The 22,884-nt window shown below is 44.6% G+C and overlaps 2 protein-coding genes across 3 annotated transcripts; one reads left to right on the top strand and one right to left on the bottom strand.

Moving 5' to 3' along the window:
• The first annotated feature begins 349 nt into the window (after positions 1-349).
• On the top strand, positions 350-5,448 carry tmem175 (transmembrane protein 175). 2 transcript variants are annotated; one of them, XM_054774494.1, is made up of 10 exons: positions 350-652; positions 819-857; positions 928-1,025; positions 2,050-2,101; positions 2,180-2,215; positions 2,284-2,367; positions 2,439-2,603; positions 2,895-2,973; positions 3,039-3,174; positions 3,257-5,448. In XM_054774494.1, the coding sequence occupies exons 1-10, from the start codon at positions 446-448 to the stop codon at positions 3,918-3,920; spliced, it is 1,560 nt and encodes a 519-aa protein (XP_054630469.1). In that variant the 5' UTR covers positions 350-445; the 3' UTR covers positions 3,921-5,448. The 2 variants fall into 2 exon arrangements, with proteins under 2 accessions (XP_054630469.1, XP_054630470.1); XM_054774495.1 differs by lacking the exons at positions 350-652; positions 819-857; positions 928-1,025 and adding an exon at positions 1,030-1,477 and having other exon boundaries at positions 3,257-5,447.
• Positions 5,449-5,454: 6 nt separating this feature from the next.
• Positions 5,455-22,884, bottom strand: cds1 (CDP-diacylglycerol synthase (phosphatidate cytidylyltransferase) 1). The gene is made up of 13 exons (XM_054774497.1): positions 22,536-22,884; positions 20,737-20,894; positions 14,636-14,732; positions 13,398-13,495; positions 13,139-13,278; positions 12,839-12,897; positions 12,143-12,225; positions 11,942-12,029; positions 10,004-10,072; positions 9,516-9,668; positions 9,251-9,370; positions 8,501-8,604; positions 5,455-8,428 (listed from the first exon to the last, which is right to left on the bottom strand). The coding sequence occupies exons 1-13, from the start codon at positions 22,602-22,604 to the stop codon at positions 8,305-8,307; spliced, it is 1,362 nt and encodes a 453-aa protein (XP_054630472.1). The 5' UTR covers positions 22,605-22,884; the 3' UTR covers positions 5,455-8,304.

Here is a 22,884-nt window from a genome sequence, read left to right as displayed (position 1 = left end):
TAAAAATACATAAATTTCTTTACAGCAAATAGCTATCTGGCTGGGAAGCTGACATTGTGTTGGGAAAAAAATGACTTTTTGTTTCGTTTGTGCGGAGCAGCGGAATGAATTCACTAAGCTAGAGTAATGTCGCCCTCTAGCGGCAGAAGAGTGAAACACCTCGCTAAGCATTCTATTAGTAAGGCAGCTTGCGATAAACTTTCAAATTATTGCCTCAAACGTTCCTATTTATTACGTAAACTTTAAACATGCATGGCGTTTTACAAGGGAGCAGTAATTAGAAAAGTGATCTGGGTCACTTTTAGTGCAAGGAGTGAGACTACTTTCTGCTAGCAATAGCTGCTACGTCATGCCTGTCCGCTTCCCCTAAACCCCGCCCCTTCCGGTCAGCTGTCATTCAGTTGTTTGCAAACAAACCATCGTGTCGGCTTGAGCTCTTCTCAAGATGGTCCGACACTACGACGACGACGACGACGACGAGGATCACGCCGCTGTCATCGAACAGCAGGTCGGCGAGGACGCGGAGGAGCAGCCGGCAGCCTCCATGGAGAGCCTGGCCGCCTCGGAGCGCGAAGAACCCGACGGCACGCAGTCCTCCCACCGCCTGCTGGCCTACAGCGACGCTCTCATCTCCATCATTGCCACCGTCATGGTAAGACACCTCAGCCGAACTGGAGGAGAGCCCCGAAGGTTACAAACAGGGGCGTCGTTACCTACCGTTACCGTTACCAGACGCAGTGCTTACAAGGGGACGAGGCTTAAGTGCTAGTTGGTTAGAAGTGGAATATGGAACGCTAACAGAGGAAATATGTTTGCAGATTCTTCCTGTCGCTCACATCAAAATGGAGGACGACGAGGTAAAGTGTGACGTCATAAAGGGTTCTGTTGTCACGTTGCCATGGTGACGCTGTCTCCCTCCTCCTCCAGGAGTTGACGCAGAGCATCCAGCTTCTTCTGACCACGAAGATCGCCGTCTACCTGATGACCTTCCTCATCGTCACCGTGGCCTGGGCCTCGCACATCAGGTGACCTCTGTTGGCGTGGCAACCAAACGTCCTGCTTCCTGTGTGAATTCCTACTTCCTCCTCTTATTCCTCTTTGGTATCTTACTTTTCTTTTTGAACTTTCATCTTGTTGTCCTCTTCTGACTTCTTGTTATTCCTGTTTGCCATTTGAGTTGTTCCTCTTTGTCTTTGAGTTGTTCCCATTTGACCCCCGATTGATCCTGTCTGTCCCCAGGCTGTTCCTGTCCAACCTCTCGTTGCGTCATCTGACTTGTTTCTGTTCACCTTTTTCTTATTCCTGTTTGGCCTTTGTTATTCATGCCTGATTTGTTTTTGTTCCTGTTTGCCCTTTGGATTGCTCCAGTTTGACCTGTGATTGTTCCAGTGTGACTTCTTCTAGGGTTGGTTGTTCGTGTCCCGTTCCGTTGTCTGACACCTACTTGTTCCTGTTGGACCTTCGCTGTTCCAGCCTGGTTTGTTCCTGTTCCGCCTTGGCCCCGAGTTGTTCTTGTAACCTTCAGTGATTGAACTTTGAATCCTCACGTTTCTTCTTCTTTTACTTTTTATAGTTACTGTCCAACTTGGTCTTGCTTGGGTTTGACTTCCTGATGTCCTGATGAACCTTTGTTGTTCCTGTTTGCCCTTGTGTTGTTCCAATTTGACCCCTGATTGTTCTTGTTTAACTTCTTGTAATTCCTGATGGATGGATTCCTGATCCCCTTGGGTTTTTCCTGTTTGACTTTCTTTTGTGCTTTAATTTTGACTTAAAGACTTAATCTTCCTGTTTGACGTTTGTTGTTCCTTCCTGTTCTGCTTTGACCTCTAGTTGTTCCTGGGAACGTTCAATGATTCCTGATAGACCCTTTGCGTTTCTTCTTCTTATACCTTTTATTGTTACTGTCCAACTTGTCTTGTTCCCGTTTGACTTCCTACTAGTCCTGTTAGATCTTTGTTGTTGTTGTTCCTGTTTGGCCCTGGGGTCTTCCTGTTTGACCAGCGTCGTTTGTTCCTGTCTAACATCTCCCTGTTCCTGCTTACGCTCCAGGTTATTCCAGGTGATCGTGCGGATCGACGACTGCGTGGCGTTGTTGAACCTGGTAAGCAGTCAGCGGACACATGGACCAGGACTTGTTTTGAGACTTGGTTGTTCCTGATGTTGTGTTGTGGTGTTCCAGGCGTGCATGATGCTGATTACCTTCCTGCCGTACACCGTCAGTATCAGTCTCACCTTTGATGGACGCGTGAGACAAGCAAGACAAGTAACGTTCTGTCCTTGCAGTTCTCGCTGATGGCCACCTTTCCCGCCAATGTGCTGGGAATCCTCCTCTTCTGCGGCTGTGTCATGGTGATAGGTCTCATTCAGGTGAGGACGAGCGTCTTCATACATCGTCTGGGGCTGTCCTTCCTGACCAAAACACGTGTTTACCTTCCCAGTCGGTGATCGTGTTGTACGCCTTCAGTCGGCCGTTCCTCCTCAACCAGCACATCCAGGAGTCGGAGAATCACGCCTTCTACAAGCATCACATCCTCAAAGTCCTGCTGAGGGTTCCTCTCATGTGCCTCTTTGCTAGCATCTTCTCTTTCATCCTCTTCCAGCTGGTTGGTCCCACCTCCGCCTGCTACACGTTTGACATCCAGCTAGCCATTTGTCTTAGACGTCAAGTCACACAACTTGGTCATTAGGTCATCAGAGCTTCTTCTTCCAACATGTTTCGGTGAATTTGGGAGTCTTTTTTTTAAGTTATGACGTTCACAAACCCAACTGATTCAGGGTTAGCTAGCATTAGACTCGCAGCCGAGTGTGGACCATGTGTCACTCTGGTGTTTAGTAGGAAGTTGAAGTCAGACGGTGACGGAGCAAAAACGTTGTGTTTTGTGACGTGTCTTCAGTCGTACGTGTTGCTGGCGGTCGTCATCTTCCTGCCGTACATCTCTCAGTGCGCCAAGTGGTGTCGCGTCAAACTCATCGGTAAGCGCAGTCTTGATTCTAGCGCATGTTTCGATAAAATGAAACTGTGTCATCATGCTCGTCAGGTCCGCTGGAGGAGACTCCGGACTCTGTGATGTTCTACACGTACCTTCCCAGCGAGCCGCTCAGCAAGGAGCGCGTGGAGGCCTTCAGCGACGGCGTCTACGCCATTGTGGCGACGCTCCTCATCCTGGACATTTGGTTTGTCACTTCCTGTTTGTAGCTATCGGCAAAGAAGGCGAATACAACATCATGACAACAAACCTTGGTGTCGTTCCCACAGCGAAGACAACGTCCCCGACCCGAGCGCGGTCCAGAAGCGCTTCGGAGGCAGCCTGGTGGCCGCCCTGCAGGCTTACGGTCCCGAGTACCTGGCATACTTCGGCTCCTTCGCCACAGTGGGCCTCCTGTGGTTCGTGCACCACTCGCTCTTCCTGCACGTCACCAAGGCGACGCGGCTGATGGGCCTGATGAACACGCTGTCGCTGGCCTTCGTGGGCGGCCTGCCGCTGGCCTACGAGCTGACGCACGAGTTCCCGCGCGACTCCCGCAACGAGCTGGAGGCGGTCCAGACCAGCTGCGTCATCGTCTTCTTCGCCGGCGTCTTCCAGCTGGCCATCTGGGTGGTGGCGCTCTACAACGAGCGGGAGACGCTGCACCCGACGGTGCGCCACGGCGGGCGGGAGCACGTCTTCATGCTGGCCAAGCTAGCGCTCTATCCCTGCGTGGCGCTCGGGACCTTCTTCCTCACGTGCGTCCTGAGTCGCTTCAGCGTCACCATCTTCCACCTGATGGAGATCATCGTGCCTTTCGCCTTCCTCCTCTTGCGTCTGCTGGTGCGCGTCGCCTTAGTGCTGCTGCGACTCCTCTTCGGTCCCCAAAGGAGCGAGCCCGGGAACGTGGAGGAAGACGAGACGAGGGTGCCTTTCAACCCTTTAGTCACCTAGTTAGTGGAGAAGGGGCGGGGCTAGGTGTACAACGTGAGACCTAGAGGGATGAAAGCAGGAAGCGATCGACGAGTGGACACATGCCGCTAAAGAGTCTTTCCGCCGTCGTAAAATTTGAGCGCAGAAGAGGAAGCAAACATGACACACGTCACAGCTACTGTCATGTCGTCTTGCCAACTCCAGGTGGCGCTAGTGCCACATTATTTCCGTCCATATACGTTTCCTCTCAAGGCCCATAAAAATACATCCCGAGACTGTCAAGTGCATGCCAAAGCGACAGGTAGCGCTGTAACCTCAAACTGTAACAACGTCGTAGCCAATCGGAATCCTGAAGAAAGCCATTTCCAGAAAATACAGGCACCTTGTGTGCATTTTGTAATTTTTCGGTGTAAAGGTGAACACGTAGACCAGGGGTGTCTTTTTATTGGCCCGCGGCACAGTCTAAAAATAAAAGCGAACCAAAAAACTAAACGAGCAAAAAAGAAACCAAAAAAGGGAAAGTATACATGTTGATAACACTAATAAATACAATCAGCTTGGTCTTCTACAACTTAAAACTGACACGTGTCTTCTAAAACTCCGCGTGCGTTCGTGACACTAGCAAAACAAGCTAGCTAACGGCAAACGAGAGCATGGATTAGCTCAGGACCCACAATTTGCCATAAAAAAGGTAGTCTCTCATCTTGTTTTCCGCCCAGATTATTCGTCCTCCCGTCCAATGAGAAGAGAAATGAGTGATGTCACTGATAAACGTTAATTGACGTCGCCGTAAATATCAAATTGCACTTTTTCCGTTGTTCAGGGGTGGCTGTGAACAGAGCACACAAGACTCATAGAAAGCACTTTAATTAGACGTACTAATCGTTTGCGTTTATGAAAGTTATTACGACCTGTCAACAGCCCAGTTTTCTCCGGGAAACTTGGGTATTTTGCCATTTTCACCAAGTAAATTTTCCGTATTTTAACTTTATTCATAAACTACTATGGTGGGTTTATCTAACCACCTCGTGTAGGTTGCAGTATACGCCACGAGATGTCGCTCTTGCTTACTTGTTAGCCATGTATGACTTCTGTTGTTCTCTCTCGTTTTGCTTTTGATGAACAATCTCGCCGTCTGACGAATTGGGTTGTATTTCACTTATCGTCCTTTCGTCGGTTTGTGAAAGGGAAATCCTCCACATTTAACCCAACATCGGCAAACTACGGTTTTGTATGGCAGCTGACTGGTGTAGTTCACCCTCCGCGTCGCTGGGTGGCGGTAGTAGACAGAAGCCGTAAGTAGTTTGGGCTCGATGACTGTTAAATGTTGACCGGGTAGCTATTTTGCTTTTGGATCAACGTAATGCCAACTATTGCGTGTGTGTTGCTTTTGTTGCTTGTATAAGACTATTAAAAGACGATTGTATAAAATATGTTCAGAACCGCTTACTATTTGGACAGGAAATGTCCCTTTTGTCTCACTTAAAGCATGTGTGGTATAATATGAAATTAATAACTGGAGGAATATAATTAGCGAGGTGCCCAAAGTAGAAAATGCAATTCGTTTTCAGCATATTTTTTCCGCGTGCAGAATTCAGGTGTTATTTGAATGTTGTTCGAATTGTGTGCTCATGATAAGATGGGCCAAACAGGGTGTCTCTGCAATTTTGATTAGTTAACGATTTTTTAAATCTCACTGATTTGATGAAACTAATACATCAACTTCACCACTAGGGTGAGCCAAGCGGTTCTTTCAACTCTCATTGCATTTGGCTCAGCGTCCAATTGTCAAGTGCCGGCGATCACCGGTTCCGTTTCAAAACACACCTCATACACAGAAGAGATCCATGTTGACAAGTTTTACTAACATACACTGGCTGGCGTCTGTTACATACAGTATGTTGTTTTATGATCCATCCATCCATTTTCTATACCGCTTCTTTCTCATTAGGGTCGCGGGGGCATGCTGGAGCCTATCCCAGCTGACTTTGGGCGACAGGCGGGGTACACCCTGGACTGGTCGCCAGCCAATCGCAGGGCACATATAGACAAACAACCATTCACACTCATATGGGCAATTTAGAGTCGTCAATTAACCTCACCCGCATGTTTTTGGAATGTGGGAGGAAGCCGGAGTACCCGGAGAAAACCCACACACACACGGGGAGAACATGCAAACTCCACACAGAAATGCCCAGGGAAGAATCCAACCCAGGTCTTCCCATCTCCAGGCTGTTACTGTGTTGGCCAACGTGCTAACCACTAGACCACCAAGCGGTGTTTTATGATTTATAATATAATATATACTGTATATGTTGTCTCAAGTTGGGTGTCTCGCGACACCCCCATCTAACAGTGAAACGTGGATTATTGCAACTTTTCCAAGTGGTCTTACAATGTTAACCAGGCGTGTAGCTTGAGGTTCCATCTCGGTACAGCAGATGGCATCGTAACGCTGCTTCTTCGCACACCTGCTCTGCCAGAGAAGAACAAGACGTAGCAGGAGGGATGAGTGTTGCCAACTTTAGTGGCTATATTTAGCGAGCCCCTCTGGAGTGCCGGGAAAAAAAGCAACTGACGACTGACTCGAACGCACCGATCGCTCTTCTCAACGAACAGCGGGTGCCGCTGTGAGCCCCTCCCCCGTCTGTAAGCCCTCGCAGGCGGCCTCATCTGGCAAAGTGAGCAACATTTCAAAAGGTTTCGGAAACATAGAAAATAAACATCGCTCAACACTTTACAGAAAAAAAAACTTTATTCGCCTGTGTCCAGTCGACAGTGGGCCCCTTCACATTCATCATCATCATCATCACTGCTCAAATCAAATGACATGGTCTTGCACATCGATAAATAAAAAGCGGTTTCAAACAAAACCAAAAGTCTGATAGTCAGCTGCTCCTGATAGGAAGTGGCACTGGTGCCCTTCCTTTCACAATAAACGCCCCCCAGCCGGTCCCAGCCAATAAAGGAGCAGGTCCAAAACTTTCCATTCCTAGCTTGTTTTATTTTTTTGTCCACTGGGGCGCTTTGGTAAACATTCTTCCAAAGTAAAGTCTCACCCCCCCAGAAGCCCCGCCCACATTCAGAGAACACTTGCATAAAATACAAACTGCACGTTTTTTTTTTTTAAACAGTTCCATAAGAGTGTTTTCTCCACACACGTTAAATATAGTCTTCATTGCAAACTACATTCAAAGGATTTCCATAAAATAGAATAATTTAATGCATAAAAGCATCTAAAGTGGCATTGGAAGACGACACAGTGCAACTAGCATCGTTAGCGGGATGGAGACAGTGCTTCTTCTTCTCGGAAGAGGTCAGTAGTAGAACGCTGACAAACTAGCGTTACAGCAAGGGGGCAACAGACCCGCCCCCCGCCAAGCCGATGCTAACTTCCTTAGCAACAGCAAACGAGCGCCTCTCGTGGCGCAAAGTGGCATTACTAGTGGACTCTATTTTCATTTTTTTTTTTTTTAAACATTACGATTGACGTCCTCCTCTGCGTCTACGGTAGTTGCTAGCATTGTTTCTATCTGTGGGGGATTTGACCCTGTGCAGAACATGCTCACTTATTGCATCTAAAGTTGAATGAACTTTATTTATACGTGCCCACGCACGTGAGAGCAACTACTCGCATAAATATATATATATTAAAAAAAAGCTGTAGTTCCCAAACATTACCTTACCTTCTAATCCCATAAAACGTACTAATTAAATCGACTGTGTCCATGCCAGCTACAATATTCTTATGTATATACTGTATATATATATGTATGTATGTATGTATGTATTTGCATATATCATTTGTAGTTATATATTATCTATGTACAATATAGATCTCCTACTTTGGGTTTCATTGGATGAAGGCGCTAGGAAGCTATAGTGGATGTCGCCAGTTAGCGTACGTGTAGCGACGGTGTTAGCATGACGTCTTTTTCCCCCCTCCCCCTCACTGTGTGCTGGTGAAAGAAGCTTCACGTCTGCTTTGTTCATGGCAGGTCAGTGCAAGGTTTGTCCACAGGGGGGGACGAGCACGTGCACACAGAGCCAGAGAGTCCATCTTCAGTGTGGCTCCAAGGTGAACACGTTTCTTGTTGTTGTTGTTTTTGGTGTCATGCAGTGTTTCCCATGCCTTCATTTACTTGTGGCGGACACACGGCTCCGTCTTGTTTGTGACATTTAAAAAATATATATCTATATATTTTTTACTATGCCTACAATCCTCCCCTCCCCCGCCACAAATAGATTGCAGTCCTGTGGGAAACACTGGTGGTTTTCTTTTAGCGGTTAGCATATGTTTAAAGTTGCATGAAGGATGGACGAAGAGCCTCACAGCTAAGCTCGTGTGTGTGTGCGTGTACATACTTGCACAATCACACACTTGCACCCCACCCTCCTCATACGCTCAGGCCGGGGGGGGCAGCAGGCCGCGCTCCCTCAGGTGTGACGTCAGCGTGTTGAAGATGCTGAGCTGCTGCTCGGGCTGCAGCATCAGCAGCTGCTGCATCACTTTGCTCGGGTTGGGGCCTCTGCAAGGGAAAGACAACAACACATCAGCCCTCCGGAACGCAGCCAATCGCCCTCCGCAAGGCGGCGCCGACCTGATGAAGCTGCCGATGTAGACGTGGGTGAAGGTGGCCATCAGGTACTGACAGTCAAAGCGGTCCATGATGCCGCCGTGGCCTGGGATGGTGCTGGCAAAGTCCTGCAAGACGGGCGGCACGTTCAACACCGTCACATGCGCACTACACTTACACATCAACCTGTTACACTCCCTCCCGCTGATTGACACCCCCGTAAAAATGGCATTTTATTTGATCAATTTCTGAATAAAAAAAATATTTTAAAAACTTTTTAAAATGCATTTATTTACCCAAAATGTTTACTGTTTGCCGATACTCTTTTGGCTATTTTTACTGATGTTGTTCCAGCTACGATTGCTGATACTCTTTTGGCTGTTTGCGGATATTATTCTAGCTATGTTTGCTGATACCCTTTTGTCTCCATTGGCTGATAACTCTTCTGACTACGTTTGCTGATATTGTTCTAGCTACATTTGCTGATACTCTTTTGTTTATGTTTGCCGATATTGTTCTAGCTACTCTTGTCTACATTCGCTGATATTCCTCTTGCTATGTTTGCTGACAACATAAAAGCACAGATGTGGCTCAAGGATCGGAAATCTCCGCAGGTGGAATTTGATGCGTGAATTGGAACCTGATACTGATACTGTATCAGATCAGCCCCATCCCTCGCGGGGGCATGAATACTAAATTGTGACTATGCGGGAATGCACTGTGTAGTATAACTGATACCATGATATCAGTGTATAACGTGAGGGGATGATTCACTTTGATCTTGAAGGCGCGCTTGAAGCCGCTGGCGAAGAAGCCGCCGAAAGGCCCGATGAGCGAGGCGAAGGATGACAGGAAGATGCTGTGGATCTGGAAAGGGTACAAGGTCACCGTCCTCTGGAGGAGACACCAAAAAAACACAAGATGACGACACCAAGTGTCGAACGTGTCCCACTCGCTGACTGGATGTCATTAAGGATACGTTTATGTGCAAGTACCCGCTCCTTATGAACCATTTAAAAAAGCAAAAAGAAAGTGGTACCCAAGGTAGTACGTTGCTTAGGAGGGCAGGCAGCGTGTACTCGTGCAGGACAAACAGCTCGGAGGGTTCACATTCCACCACGAAGCTGTTGGTGTCGCCGCTGAAGCCCACTGGGCACACAAAGTACTGGAACTGGGACAGCAGGTACGCCAGCTGACCACGCCACACAGACACACACAGACACACAAAGACGTTAACCGTGGTTTCTCACGTCAGCCTTGAACGATGCGCCAGGATGGAGTGCACAGCTTGCCACAGCACCCAATGCATGCTACCATCATCACCACGCTATTATCTTGCTACTCACTCGTGTTGCCAGATGTTTTACACATTAACGACTCATTTTCAGTGCATACTACATCTGTACTGCTACACAAGCTGTACACAGACTACTCTAAAGAGAGGGCCGACATCCGAGCCTCACTGCAAATGAAAAGCCGGCGTTTAGACCGGTATTGAGTGGTGTGCTGTCAGTGTGTTCGACTCACAATGAATCCAAAGATCACGGTGGAGAAGTAGCCTCCAATGAAGCCCTCCCACGTCTTCTTGGGGGACAGCTGCCAGGAAGTCACACACACACAAAGGTTGTCTTTTACAAAGTCTTTGTGGTGTGTGTTCATTTGAAACATGCTATTCAGTAGCTGCACTCATGAGGAGACCACCTCTCATGCTATTGATTATTTTTTTTACAGGCGTCTTGTGATGTTTCACCCCTCTTTGAACTTTCACTGCTATTTTCTCCATGCCGAAACAAGAACCACAGCACTTTTTTAAAGAAGAGAAACCACAAAATGAGGTCAAAGGCACGACCCATGATAACGGTGACAGCAACAACCCTAAGGATTTATTTTTTTATTCAGCATATTTGGTCCCATAGGTGAAAAATCCACGAGTGGTTGAGACGCCCGTAAAATGTCTATTTTTGACACCGCCTCCTCCAAACCCTCCGGCCATTGTTCACTTGTAGCACAATCCAGGTTTACTCCCCTAAATGTTCCTCACGCGCTTATGAAACACGTTTAAAGTATAAAAGGTACCAATGAATGATGATGGAAGATGGTCCATGAACACACGGGTTTCAGAGAATGTTATATAGAAAATTCACTACTATGGTGCGTTTGAGGGCCGCCAAACTATGTGTGACAACGCTTGGCGAAAAACACATTAGCAGTGACGCATAAACATGTGAATAATGTGGGCTGGTACACGTTAGTTGTACATTTAACCTGCGTTATCACATATTTAGATGATGTCAATGACAAAAACAAAACAAAAAAAACCCGGCTATTTTCGTAAAAGAAAATGGTGGTTTTTTTCCCCATAAGTCTGCAAATTGAATGTGCGAGATTCAATTGCAACTTTTTTCTAGCTAAATTCTCATAATATTCCTCCGTTATTCTTGTAAATAGGCCTGTCACAAAAACAACATGTGCTCCGTCGTTTGATTAAAGGATTTATCGATGATTGTGGCATCGTATTGTTTGTCCTCATAACATCACAACTTTATTCTCATTACGAGGACTTTCAATGTAATGTGTTTTCTGCAGAAAAACAACTATTTTCAATATACACATTAAATAAAATATTAAATAAAATAAATAAAAATCCTTTAAAAATTACTTATTTTCAAAAAGAAATATGTATGTTATATAAAAAAAAACAAAATATCACAAAATGAATATAATAAAATAATTAATTTTGAAAAATTGCATACTTCCATAAAAAATCTAAATAAAAATAAACAAACTGTATAAATAAAAATTAAATATAAAAAAATACATAAAAAGAAAAATAATTGCATATTTTCAAACCAAAATAAATAAATAAAAAGAAAATCTAATATCGAAAAATACATTTTACAAAATGTGCATATTTTGAACCAAATTTTTTTTTAAATCAAAATAACATGAAATAAATAATAAAAATAATTAATGATTTTAAAAAATGGTGGGGTTGCAAAATGAATGGTGAATGTGTGTTTTTTTCCTTTACACTCCACATTACGCTTTAGCGACCAGCGAGACCAAAATGTACCTTTTCATTCAGCCTCTTTCTCTCATGCAGTTTTTTTCCCATTTTTGTTTTTAATCCTGTAACTTTTATGTGAATGAAGCACTTTTTTTTTTCTTCCTCCATTTGCAGCATTTTCTCATCACGTGTGTTTTACTGTGTCCAAACGTCACATGGTTACATGCGCTATCAAAAGACACTTTGTTGTACATGTTGTTTACAGTTGAGTTAGCCGTGTTGCTGCTGTGGGGGGGGGACTTTCCCACTTCCACGTCAAACTAACGTGTGATGTCACGCTGCGTATCAGGACAAGAACAACCTTTTTTTTTTTTTGAAAGCTGCATCAGCCATCACCCGAACAGGAAAACGTCTACCGCCTTCCACTGTAGCGTGGTGAGAGTGCGTGCTGCTGTCACCTTGATGAGTGGCGTCCGTCCAAAGAAGAAGCCAAACAGGTAGGCGCCGATGTCGTTGCAGATGACGATGGAGATGGGCACGATGAACCTGAAAGAGAACAGATCCTCAGGCACGGGTGGGAGCTGAGACGTAAAGGAAGCAATGCTCGCTGTCTGTGTGTTTGTGCACGTGGAGTGACAGGACACACGCACGCAGCTTACCAGATCATCCCTTCAAACAGGTTCTGAATGACAAGGTGCGACTGAGTTACCACAATCAACAGCGTCACATGGGTCCACGCAAACTGGAATGGCAAACACACACACACACACACACACACAGTGTCACAACACGGGAATGTGGCAAGACGGGCACAAGAAAGAAAAGATTTAGTCAAAATATTTGAGGCAAGCCACAGATGAGTGACAGAGCATCACGGGACAGCAAATATAAACTATGCTAACATTCACCAGTCAGTTAGTGCTGACAAACGTCTGCAGCAATCAATCAATCAATCAATCGGGAATCAATTCACAATCACTCATGACACGCCCCCTGGAGGCAGAAATCACTCACTTTTAGCCTGGAAATGACACAACATTGCAACATCACACAATCAGGGGGTCGTGAGAGCAGGCGGGGCACAGGAATGAAGAGTGTTGGGGCAGAAGAGAAGGTGGGCGGGGCAGAGGTGGAGGTTGACACGAGTTGGCATGAGGTAGGCAGTGGGTGGGGCAAAGGTGATGGCGGGCGGGGCCAGTGCGGACTTTAGCAGTCGGTGGGGCAGGAGGATAACATTAGGGTTAGCAGTGGGTGGGGCCAATATGAGGTTGGGTGGGGCAGATGAGAGGTTAGCGGTGGGTGTGCGGGCGGGGCAGAGGAGATAGTGGGCGGGGTTAGCGCTGGTTGATACACACCATGTAAAACTGCAGGCGATAATGTTTCTTCACTAAACTCAGCACAAACATGCAGAAACCTGAAAAAGAGACAACATGCTGTCAGGATCAACCCCAAACGCTACAACGCCAACAGCGCACACGCCGGCAGTCAACGACAGAATGATCCCTCTACACGTTCATTGGGGGAAAAAAAAGAAGTTACCCTGCTCTAAAGTAAACCTTCACGGAGAACACGGGCGTGGTCGGGGGAGGGGGGGGTTGGTTGGTCAAAGTGCAAATGCATGCTTGCTTGAGGAGGAGGAAGGGGGCGGGACCAACCTGCCAGGTACAGAGCGAACGAGATGAAGCGGTGGTAGCGCGACAGGAACTGCAGAGGCTCCTCCCTCTGCACCAGGGAGCCAAAGTAGTCGGCCAGCGTCTCGCCGTAGAAGAAGTAGTTGACGCAGATCAGGAAGTACCTGCATAGGTCGCGTGTGAGTGAGTTCACCGTCATTTACTTCCAACAAGGCAGTGACCTTTGTACCTGGCACATACTGTGTGTGTGTGTGTGTGTTGGGGGGGGGAGTGTTCTCCTCACCAGCTGAGCGTCCGGAACCAGGGCAGGTCGTAGGATCGATAAACCTTGTAACCGATGGTGATGATTTCCTGGAAACACTTGATTTGGACCGTCATCACCTACAACACACAAGGAGCAGGCGTGAATACATTTTGTAAAAAAACGGGAAAATCTAGAAAAGACAATCAGATAAACATGCTAACTACAGCTTCAAAATGTTTTTACCTCAGTAATAATCATTAATAAGCAATTACTATTCATTACAATTCATTATAAATCATTAATAATAATAATGGATTTTATTTTTCATATTCAATATTTTTTAATTTAATAATCATTAATTAATATTAACTATCAATTACAATTAATATTAAATTAATAATTAATGATAAATTTATAATTATTTCAGAATGAATTAATAGTTGTTTATATTTTTATTTTTACTTAATAATAAATGATTAATTACGATTCATTACAATTAATACTAAGCTAATGATAAATTAAGAAATAATTATGTCTGAATTAATTAATATTTTCATTTTTAAAGTTTTTATTTAATAACAAATTAATTGCTACTAATTACAAATAATAAATTAACAATGACAAATTAAGACATTATTTTTAATTTATAATTATATTATTTTTATTTATGTTTTTACTTAATAATCATGATAAATAAACAATTATTTCTAATTTTAAATATATAATATAATATCATATCATACAATACCATATATTGTATATAAATCAATACGACAAGTGTGACACACCTCACTTATTTAAAGTGCATGCAGAGCTACGTAAGTATCTGGGTGTTATTTTAAATGCCTAAATAAGTCATCAAATCATTTGTTAACTTCCAAAGTGCCCAAATATGTTGTACAGTAAACAACAAGTTATTTTTTGTTAACTTTTATAATGATTTTATTCATCAACAAAGCATGTTGTGCAACACAGCCGCAACAGAACCAATGTTGTACTAATGGTAAGCCGCAAACGGCCGAGTCGGCGTTAACAGTGCTAAAGCGTTGTTTGCAAACAACAGTACGGCAGGTGTGACGTGCACGGCTTTCACACCAACCGGTTGAGTAGCAACATTTTAAAGCGCACGCAGAGCTAGATAAGGTAAGAGTACATCAGGAGGTTGCCTACAGCCACAGTCCTGGTAATGCCAATGATTTTGGACCTGTTGCTTTTTGACAGCAAGGACACGATTGGGTAGCTTTGTAAATGGTAGTGATGGTGATGATGGCACATACTATTAAAATGAGAGCGATTGGTCCCATGTAGATGATGAGGAAAAAGCCAGAAATCATGGCTACGGACAGAACTCCTCGTATCCAGTAGTTCTTCCATCTGCGGAGAGACAACAACAAGCTGACTCAGTCATTCATTCATTCATTGGTTGGTTGCCAACAACAAGCAAAGCTAACATGAAAAGAAGCCTTTAGGTTATGTGGTCACATCAGAAACACTTTCCTGGGACATTTGCGTGGTCACGTGTACCCCCATGCTGGCGGGTTGCACAACAAAACGCTGGCCCGCAGGAAGCGGAACAAAAGCGTGAATGGAGCTGAAAAAACGCCGCATCATGAAAATGTCCTTTCCCTGCGCTGGCTCCTCCTCTTCCTATTCCTCCTGCTGCGTCCAGATGATGGCGCTGCAGCCAGCCAGCATTGCGACCCGTTTGCTTATGTGTTGTTATTATTATTATTATTATTATTATTATTATTATTATAGCAGTGTTGTCATAGTCCATTGTTGATGACTTCAAGCTGTCGTAAGTCTTTCATTTTCCTTGGGGTGGAGGTGATGTCATCATCAATATTTGTCTACTTCCTTCGTGACAAGGAGCGCTTTGGCTTCCTGATTGTAGCTGAGCAGCGTAAACCGTCCTTGCATAACCGCAGCAGTGAGTTAGCTAACACTCCAAGAGTTCATACCAGAGGCAGGCCGTGAAGCGCACATGCAAAAGCACAACAAGGTAACTCCCGTCGGCACACCTCCACCTTGCTTGGCAAGCCCACAACGTTAATCCCGCACGACGACCACTGCGACACGCCGCCATCAGCGCCTCACAGTGCTAAACACTGCAATACCACACACATTGGATGACGACATGAAAAATATCAACATGGCCTTTGCATCCTGTGTTGCTTCTCAGCCTGCCTGCCAATTCCATCCACCAATCAGGGCTTGATTTGATTCATTTATCACAACTTGCACGCCCATGTTTCACATTGTGGCATTTTGTGTTTGTTGGGACATTTCATGGCTACGACGTTTCTTGTTGGGACATTTCATGGCTACGATGTTTCTTGTTGCGACATTTCACGGCTACGACGTTTCTTGTTGCGACATTTCATGGCTACGACGTTTCTTGTTGGGACATTTCATGGCTACGATGTTTCTTGTTGGGACATTTCATGGCTACGACGTTTCTTGTTGGGACATTTCATGGCTACGATGTTTCTTGTTGGGACATTTCATGGTTACGATGTTTCTTGTTGGGACATTTCATGACTACGATGTTTCTTGTTGCGACATTTCATGGCTACGACGTTTCTTGTTGGGACATTTCATGGCTACGATGTTTCTTGTTGGGACATTTCTTGTTGGGACATTTCATGGCTACGATGTTTCTTGTTGGGACATTTTATAGCTACGACGTTTCTTGTTGGGACATTTCATGGTTACGATGTTTCTTGTTGGGACATTTCATGGCTACGATGTTTCTTGTTGCAACATTTCATGGCTACGACGTTTCTTGTTGGGACATTTTATGGCTACGATGTTTCTTGTTGGGACATTTTATAGCTACGACGTTTCTTGTTGGGACATTTCATGGTTACGATGTTTCTTTTTGGGACATTTCATGGCTACGATGTTTCTTGTTGCAACATTTCATGGCTACGACGTTTCTTGTTGCAACATTTTATGCCTACGATGTTTCTTGTTGGGACATTTCACGGCTACAACGTTTCTTGTTGCGACATTTCATGGCTATGACGTTTCTTGTTGGGACATTTCATGGCTACGACGTTTCTTGTTGCGACATTTATTAGCTACGACGTTTCTTGTTGGGACATTTCATGGCTACGACGTTTCTTGTTGGGACATTTCATGGCTACGACGTTTCTTGTTGCAACATTTCATGGCTACGATGTTTCTTGTTGCGACATTTCATGGCTACGACGTTTCTTGTTGGGACATTTTATGGCTACGATGTTTCTTGTTGGGACATTTTATAGCTACGACGTTTCTTGTTGGGACATTTCATGGTTACGATGTTTCTTTTTGGGACATTTCATGGCTACGATGTTTCTTGTTGCAACATTTCATGGCTACGACGTTTCTTGTTGCAACATTTTATGCCTACGATGTTTCTTGTTGGGACATTTCATGGCTACGATGTTTCTTGTCGGGACATGTCACGGTTACGATGTGTCTTGTTGGGACATTTCATGGCTACGATGTTTCTTGTTGCGACACTTCATGGTTACGATGTTTCTTGTTGCGACACTTCATGGCTATGATGTTTCTTGTTGCGACATTTCATGGCTACGAAGTTTCTTGCTGGGACATTTCATGGCTACGATGTTTCTTGTTGCGACATTTCATGGCTACGACGTTTCTTGTTGGGACATTTTATGGCTACGATGTTTCTTGTTGGGACATTTTATAGCTACGACGTTTCTTGTTGGGACATTTCATGGTTACGATGTTTCTTTTTGGGACATTTCATGGCTACGATGTTTCTTGTTGCAACATTTCATGGCTACGACGTTTCTTGTTGCAACATTTTATGCCTACGATGTTTCTTGTTGGGACATTTCACGGCTACAACGTTTCTTGTTGCGACATTTCATGGCTATGACGTTTCTTGTTGGGACATTTCATGGCTACGACGTTTCTTGTTGCGACATTTATTAGCTACGACGTTTCTTGTTGGGACATTTCATGGCTACGACGTTTCTTGTTGCAACATTTCATGGCTACGACGTTTCTTGTTGGGACATTTTATGGCTACGATGTTTCTTGTTGGGACATTTCATGGCTACGATGTTTCTTGTTGGGACATTTCATGGCTACGATGTTTCTTGTTGCGACATTTTATGGTTACGAGGTTTCTTGTTGGGACATTTCACGGCTACGATGTTTCTTGTTGCAACATTTCATGGGTACAATGTTTCTTGTTGCGACATTTCATGGCTACGATGTTTCTTGTTGCAATATTTCATGGTTACAATGTTTCTTGTTGCGACATTTCATGGCTACGATGTTTCTTGTTGCGACGTTTTACGGTTACGAGGTTTCTTGTTGGGACATTTCACGGTTACGATGTTTCTTATTGGGACATTTCATGGCTACGATGTTTCTTGTTGCGACATTTCATGGCTATGACGTTTCTTGTTGGGACATTTCATGGCTACGATGTTTCTTGTTGGGACATTTCATGGCTACGACGTTTCTTGTTGGGACATTTCATGGCTACGACGTTTCTTGTTGGGACATTTCATGGCTACGATGTTTCTTGTTGGGACATTTCACGGCTACGATGTTTCTTGTTGGGACATTTCATGGCTACGATGTTTCTTGTTGCGACATTTCATGGTTACATTGTTTCTTGTTGGGACATTTCATGGCTACGATGTTTCTTGTCGGGACATGTCACGGTTACGATGTGTCTTGTTGGGACATTTCATGGCTACGATGTTTCTTGTTGCGACACTTCATGGTTACGATGTTTCTTGTTGCGACACTTCATGGCTATGATGTTTCTTGTTGCGACATTTCATGGCTACGAAGTTTCTTGCTGGGACATTTCATGGCTACGATGTTTCTTGTTGCGACATTTCATGGCTACAATGTTTCTTGTTGCGACATTTCATGGCTACGATGTTTCTTGTTGTGACATTTCATGGGTACGATGTTTCTTGTTGGGACATTTCATGGCTACGATGTTTCTTGTTGGGACATTTCATGGCTACGATGTTTCTTGTTGTGACATTTCATGGGTACGATGTTTCTTGTTGGGACATTTCATGGCTACGATGTTTCTTGTTGGGACATTTCATGGTTACGATGTTTCTTGTTGGGACATTTCATGGCTACGATGTTTCTTGTTGCGACATTTCATGGCTACGACGTTTCTTGTTGGGACATTTTATGGCTACGATGTTTCTTGTTGGAACATTTTATGGCTACGATGTTTCTTGTTGGGACATTTTATAGCTACGACGTTTCTTGTTGGGACATTTCATGGCTACGATGTTTCTTGTTGCAACATTTCATGGCTACGACGTTTCTTGTTGGGACATTTTATGGCTACGATGTTTCTTGTTGGGACATTTTATAGCTACGACGTTTCTTGTTGGGACATTTCATGGCTACGATGTTTCTTGTTGCAACATTTCATGGCTACGACGTTTCTTGTTGGGACATTTTATGGCTACGATGTTTCTTGTTGGAACATTTTATGGCTACGATGTTTCTTGTTGGGACATTTTATAGCTACGACGTTTCTTGTTGGGACATTTCATGGTTACGATGTTTCTTGTTGCAACATTTCATGGCTACGACGTTTCTTGTTGGGACATTTTATGGCTACGATGTTTCTTGTTGGGACATTTTATAGCTACGACGTTTCTTGTTGGGACATTTCATGGCTACGATGTTTCTTGTTGCAACATTTCATGGCTACGACGTTTCTTGTTGGGACATTTTATGGCTACGATGTTTCTTGTTGGAACATTTTATGGCTACGATGTTTCTTGTTGGGACATTTTATAGCTATGACGTTTCTTGTTGGGACATTTCATGGTTACGATGTTTCTTGTTGGGACGTTTATGTTACAACGTTCAAGGTCGCGTTTCTCGGTTACAACATTTTGCGTTACAACATTTCATGTTCATGTTATGGCTTTTCATGGTTATGATGTTACATGTTACAAGATTTCACGTTGCAACATTTTGTGCTACGTTTCATGTTATGACGTTTCATGTTACAACATTTCGTGTTGGTACATTTCATGTTACAACATTCAATGTTACATTTCATGTTACAACATTTCGTGTTGGTACATTTCATGTTACAACATTCAATGTTACATTTCATGTTACAATGTTTCATGTTGCAGCATTTCATTGTACATCATTTCATGTTGCAACGTTTCATGTCACAACGTTCCATGGTTACGTTTTGTGTTGCAACGTTTCATGGTGCAGCATTTCATCTTGTGACGTTTCAGGTTACGTTTCATGGTTATGATGTGTCATGTTGCAACGTTTCATGTAACGATGTTTCATGTTGCAACCTTCATTGTTACATTTCATGTTGCAGCATTTCATGTTGAGACGTTTCATGTCACATCTTTCAATGTTACATTTCATGTTACAATGTTTCATGTTGCAGCGTTTCATGCTGTAGCGTATCATGTTTCATTTCATGTTACAATGTTTCATGTTGCAGCGTTTCATGCTGTAGCGTATCATGTTTCATTTCATGTTACAATGTTTCATGTTGCAGCGTTTCATGCTGTAGCGTATCATGTTTCATTTCATGTTACAATGTTTCATGTTGCAGTGTTCCACACCACAACTTTCAATGTTAGGACGTTCCGTGGTTACGTTTTGCGTTGCAACGTTTCGCGCTGCAGCATTTCATGTTGTGATGTTTTGTTTCGCGGTTATATCATTTCGTGTTGCAATGTTTCATTTTACAACGTTTCGTGTCAGTTGCGGCATTTCATGTTGCCGACGTTCAATGTTACATTTCATTTTACAATGTTTCATGTTACATCACTGCGTGTTGCGACGTTTCATGTTGCGAAATTCTATGTTACATTTCATAGTTAGGTACTGGAATGCCACGTTTCGCGTTGCGGCGTTTTGTGTTATGACGTTCAATGCTACAGTTCGTGGGTACAACATTTCATGTTGCGATGTTTCATGTAACAATGTTCAATGTTGTGACATTCAATGTTACATTTCATGGTTACAACGTTTCGTGTTGCACTGTTTCGTGTTACGACATTTTCTGTGTGCTTTTGTGCATTTTAAATGATGACAAGGAAAATGAATGTGCTGGATTTGTTGCACTTTTCAATGACCTGTCACATCTGTCACCTATGAGTAACACAAGTGCCCCTCCATCTAAAAACGCGTGCCCATCGCTGCCCCAGTGACTAACAGGGAATATGTCATGTGGTTTTCTTAGCTCACCTCACGCCCCTTGAACGTTTATCTTGACATAAATACAAACAGAGAAGACTACAAGAAGGCAAGACAGTCTTAGAATGTAAAAAACTGACAGTATTTCCACATCAAAGTCGTTATGTTGAGTCAGGCGGAAGCATACCTGGGCGGCAGTCCTTCCAGAGCCTTGTTCAGACACTGCGGAGTGTTGTCCGTGTCCGCCGAGGACGCTGGTACGTCGGGAGTGTCCGCCTTGGTGTCCACGTCACATTCGCCCTCCGTGTCACCTTGCAGGCCCAGCCTGTCATCGCCGTCTGCCTCCTGCCGGAGGCAGAGAGTTTGTCTTTCCAGTCTCGTTAGGGTGACCGGATGAGCGCAGCGATGTCGCCACGAGCCCAGCGCCATCGCCTGGGAGCCTCCCTGCTGGGCACACGGCGCTTTGTGCGCCCGTAGCTTTAACGTCAATCAGCTGTGTGTCTCTAAGGACATTTCGCTGTTGTGTACTTGATCCACTTTTAACTCTGCACTTGTCCAACGTAATAGGTGGCGTATATCACATTCATACAACGTGAGCTAAAGTGCTAACATTACACTTACAGTTTAACATGCTAGGTTAGCCTTTGTTGAGGTTTTTAATCACGTTTGGTGTGCATAAACAGGCTCTAGGGACACTTAATACTGCTAGAACATCATTAATACGTCATGGTTTTTATTTTATTTGCTTATTATTTATTGCATTTTTATATTTATTTTATTATATATTAATTTGTATCATTTATTTTTTATTATACATGCATATATATTTAATGTGGTTATTTTTTACTTATCAGAAACAATTTACAAAGTGCTTAGAACAATTATCCAGCTACTTAACAGTACAATTGAACAAGTTCTCATGCTCCGCCCACATTAATGCTCCTCCCCCTTAAAGCCCTGCTAAAATCCCTTAGTCTCCACCCCCGGTCTGCAGTACCTGCAATGCTGAGTCCCCGAGTGGGCGCCATGTCGCACTGCTCTCGCATCCCGCCAAGCGGTTGTCAAGTTGAAAACCTTCCATATGTCAACCAAGTCTGGTTTTCATTCCTTTCATAACTCATATTCGTGCCCCCCCACCCGCCCATTATATGCAAAGCATGGCTACAAAAGGCCAACCGGAGGAACGAGTCCCGTCACTCACATTTGACTAATGAGCCCGCCTGCTGCCTCTCCCTCGCTAATTCTCTTTCTGGACGCTTGAACGCCACGAGGGGGCCAACCGGATGGCGAGAAACCACCGAATATGGTCACCAAAGCGCAGCACGGATGACAGCACATGATAATGACGATGATGCTTCGCTCACTCTTACCACCCTTTGCACTGATAAATAAACACAATAAACTTCTAGGTTATCCTTTGACCCCCACCTTCCCCCACGCACACCTGAAGGGAGGGTGTGGCAGTGGCAGGGTGGGGCTAGCTGACCTTTGAACCGGTCTGACGAGAGGACGAACGGTACAGACATGTGATGAACAATTTGACTCCCGCTTTGTTTGGTGAACTTGCAGCATGTCTCTCATGCATTGTTTTGTGTCTTTTAAGCATTGTGATTTTTTATGTTGCAGCGCGTTACATGTGCATGTGTGTTATGGTGTTTGCGGGCCACCGTACTTTAAAGCCTTTTAGTACCTCATTTTGATTGACACGGGGATGTGTTACTACTCTACGATATTACTCGCCAGGGTATGAAATGTGCTCAAAGTGATGATGAAGTTCCTAAAGCCGGCGTCATCGTGTTTGCCATAGTGATTTCCCCCCATAAGGACATGTGCAGGTTTATTTTTAAATCCGCTGCTGTTGCGGGATTAGCCCGCTAACTAGCTAGCTGCTAACTAGCTAGCGGGGCTAATTAGCGTCTGATAACCGGACAGACTCGTTCGGCGGGCGGGAGAGCTCCGACAGAGAAGCGAGCATAACTGCGTTACCTTGTCGCTGATGTTCTCAGTGCCGTCCGGTTCCTCTCCGCCGCCGCCTCGCCGCCGGAGCTCGGTCATGTTCGCGCTGCTGCTGCTCCTGTCGCCGCCCCCGGGCAGGGACCTTCAAGTGTTGGGGAAAGCCGAAGGACGCTTCGTTAACCGCTACGGTTTCAGGTGACGTCCCGCTTCCGATGTCAAAAACGCAGGCCGGGCAGACAGGAAGGGGAGAGGGAGCCGCGGCTGAAAGTCAAGCCGGAGAATGTGACGTCCTCGCTGCGTGTTTTTGTTTATCACCGCAGTCCCGAGACAGGCTTCCATCAAGGTGGCGTCGTAGCGAAAAACACTTGTTCCGGTAGAG

This window comes from Dunckerocampus dactyliophorus, chromosome 4 (genome assembly GCF_027744805.1).
Source record: "Dunckerocampus dactyliophorus isolate RoL2022-P2 chromosome 4, RoL_Ddac_1.1, whole genome shotgun sequence".
In the NCBI taxonomy this organism is placed as follows: domain Eukaryota; kingdom Metazoa; phylum Chordata; class Actinopteri; order Syngnathiformes; family Syngnathidae; genus Dunckerocampus; species Dunckerocampus dactyliophorus.
Note: the sequence above shows the minus strand (reverse complement) of the source record. Positions and strands in the feature narration are given on the sequence as shown.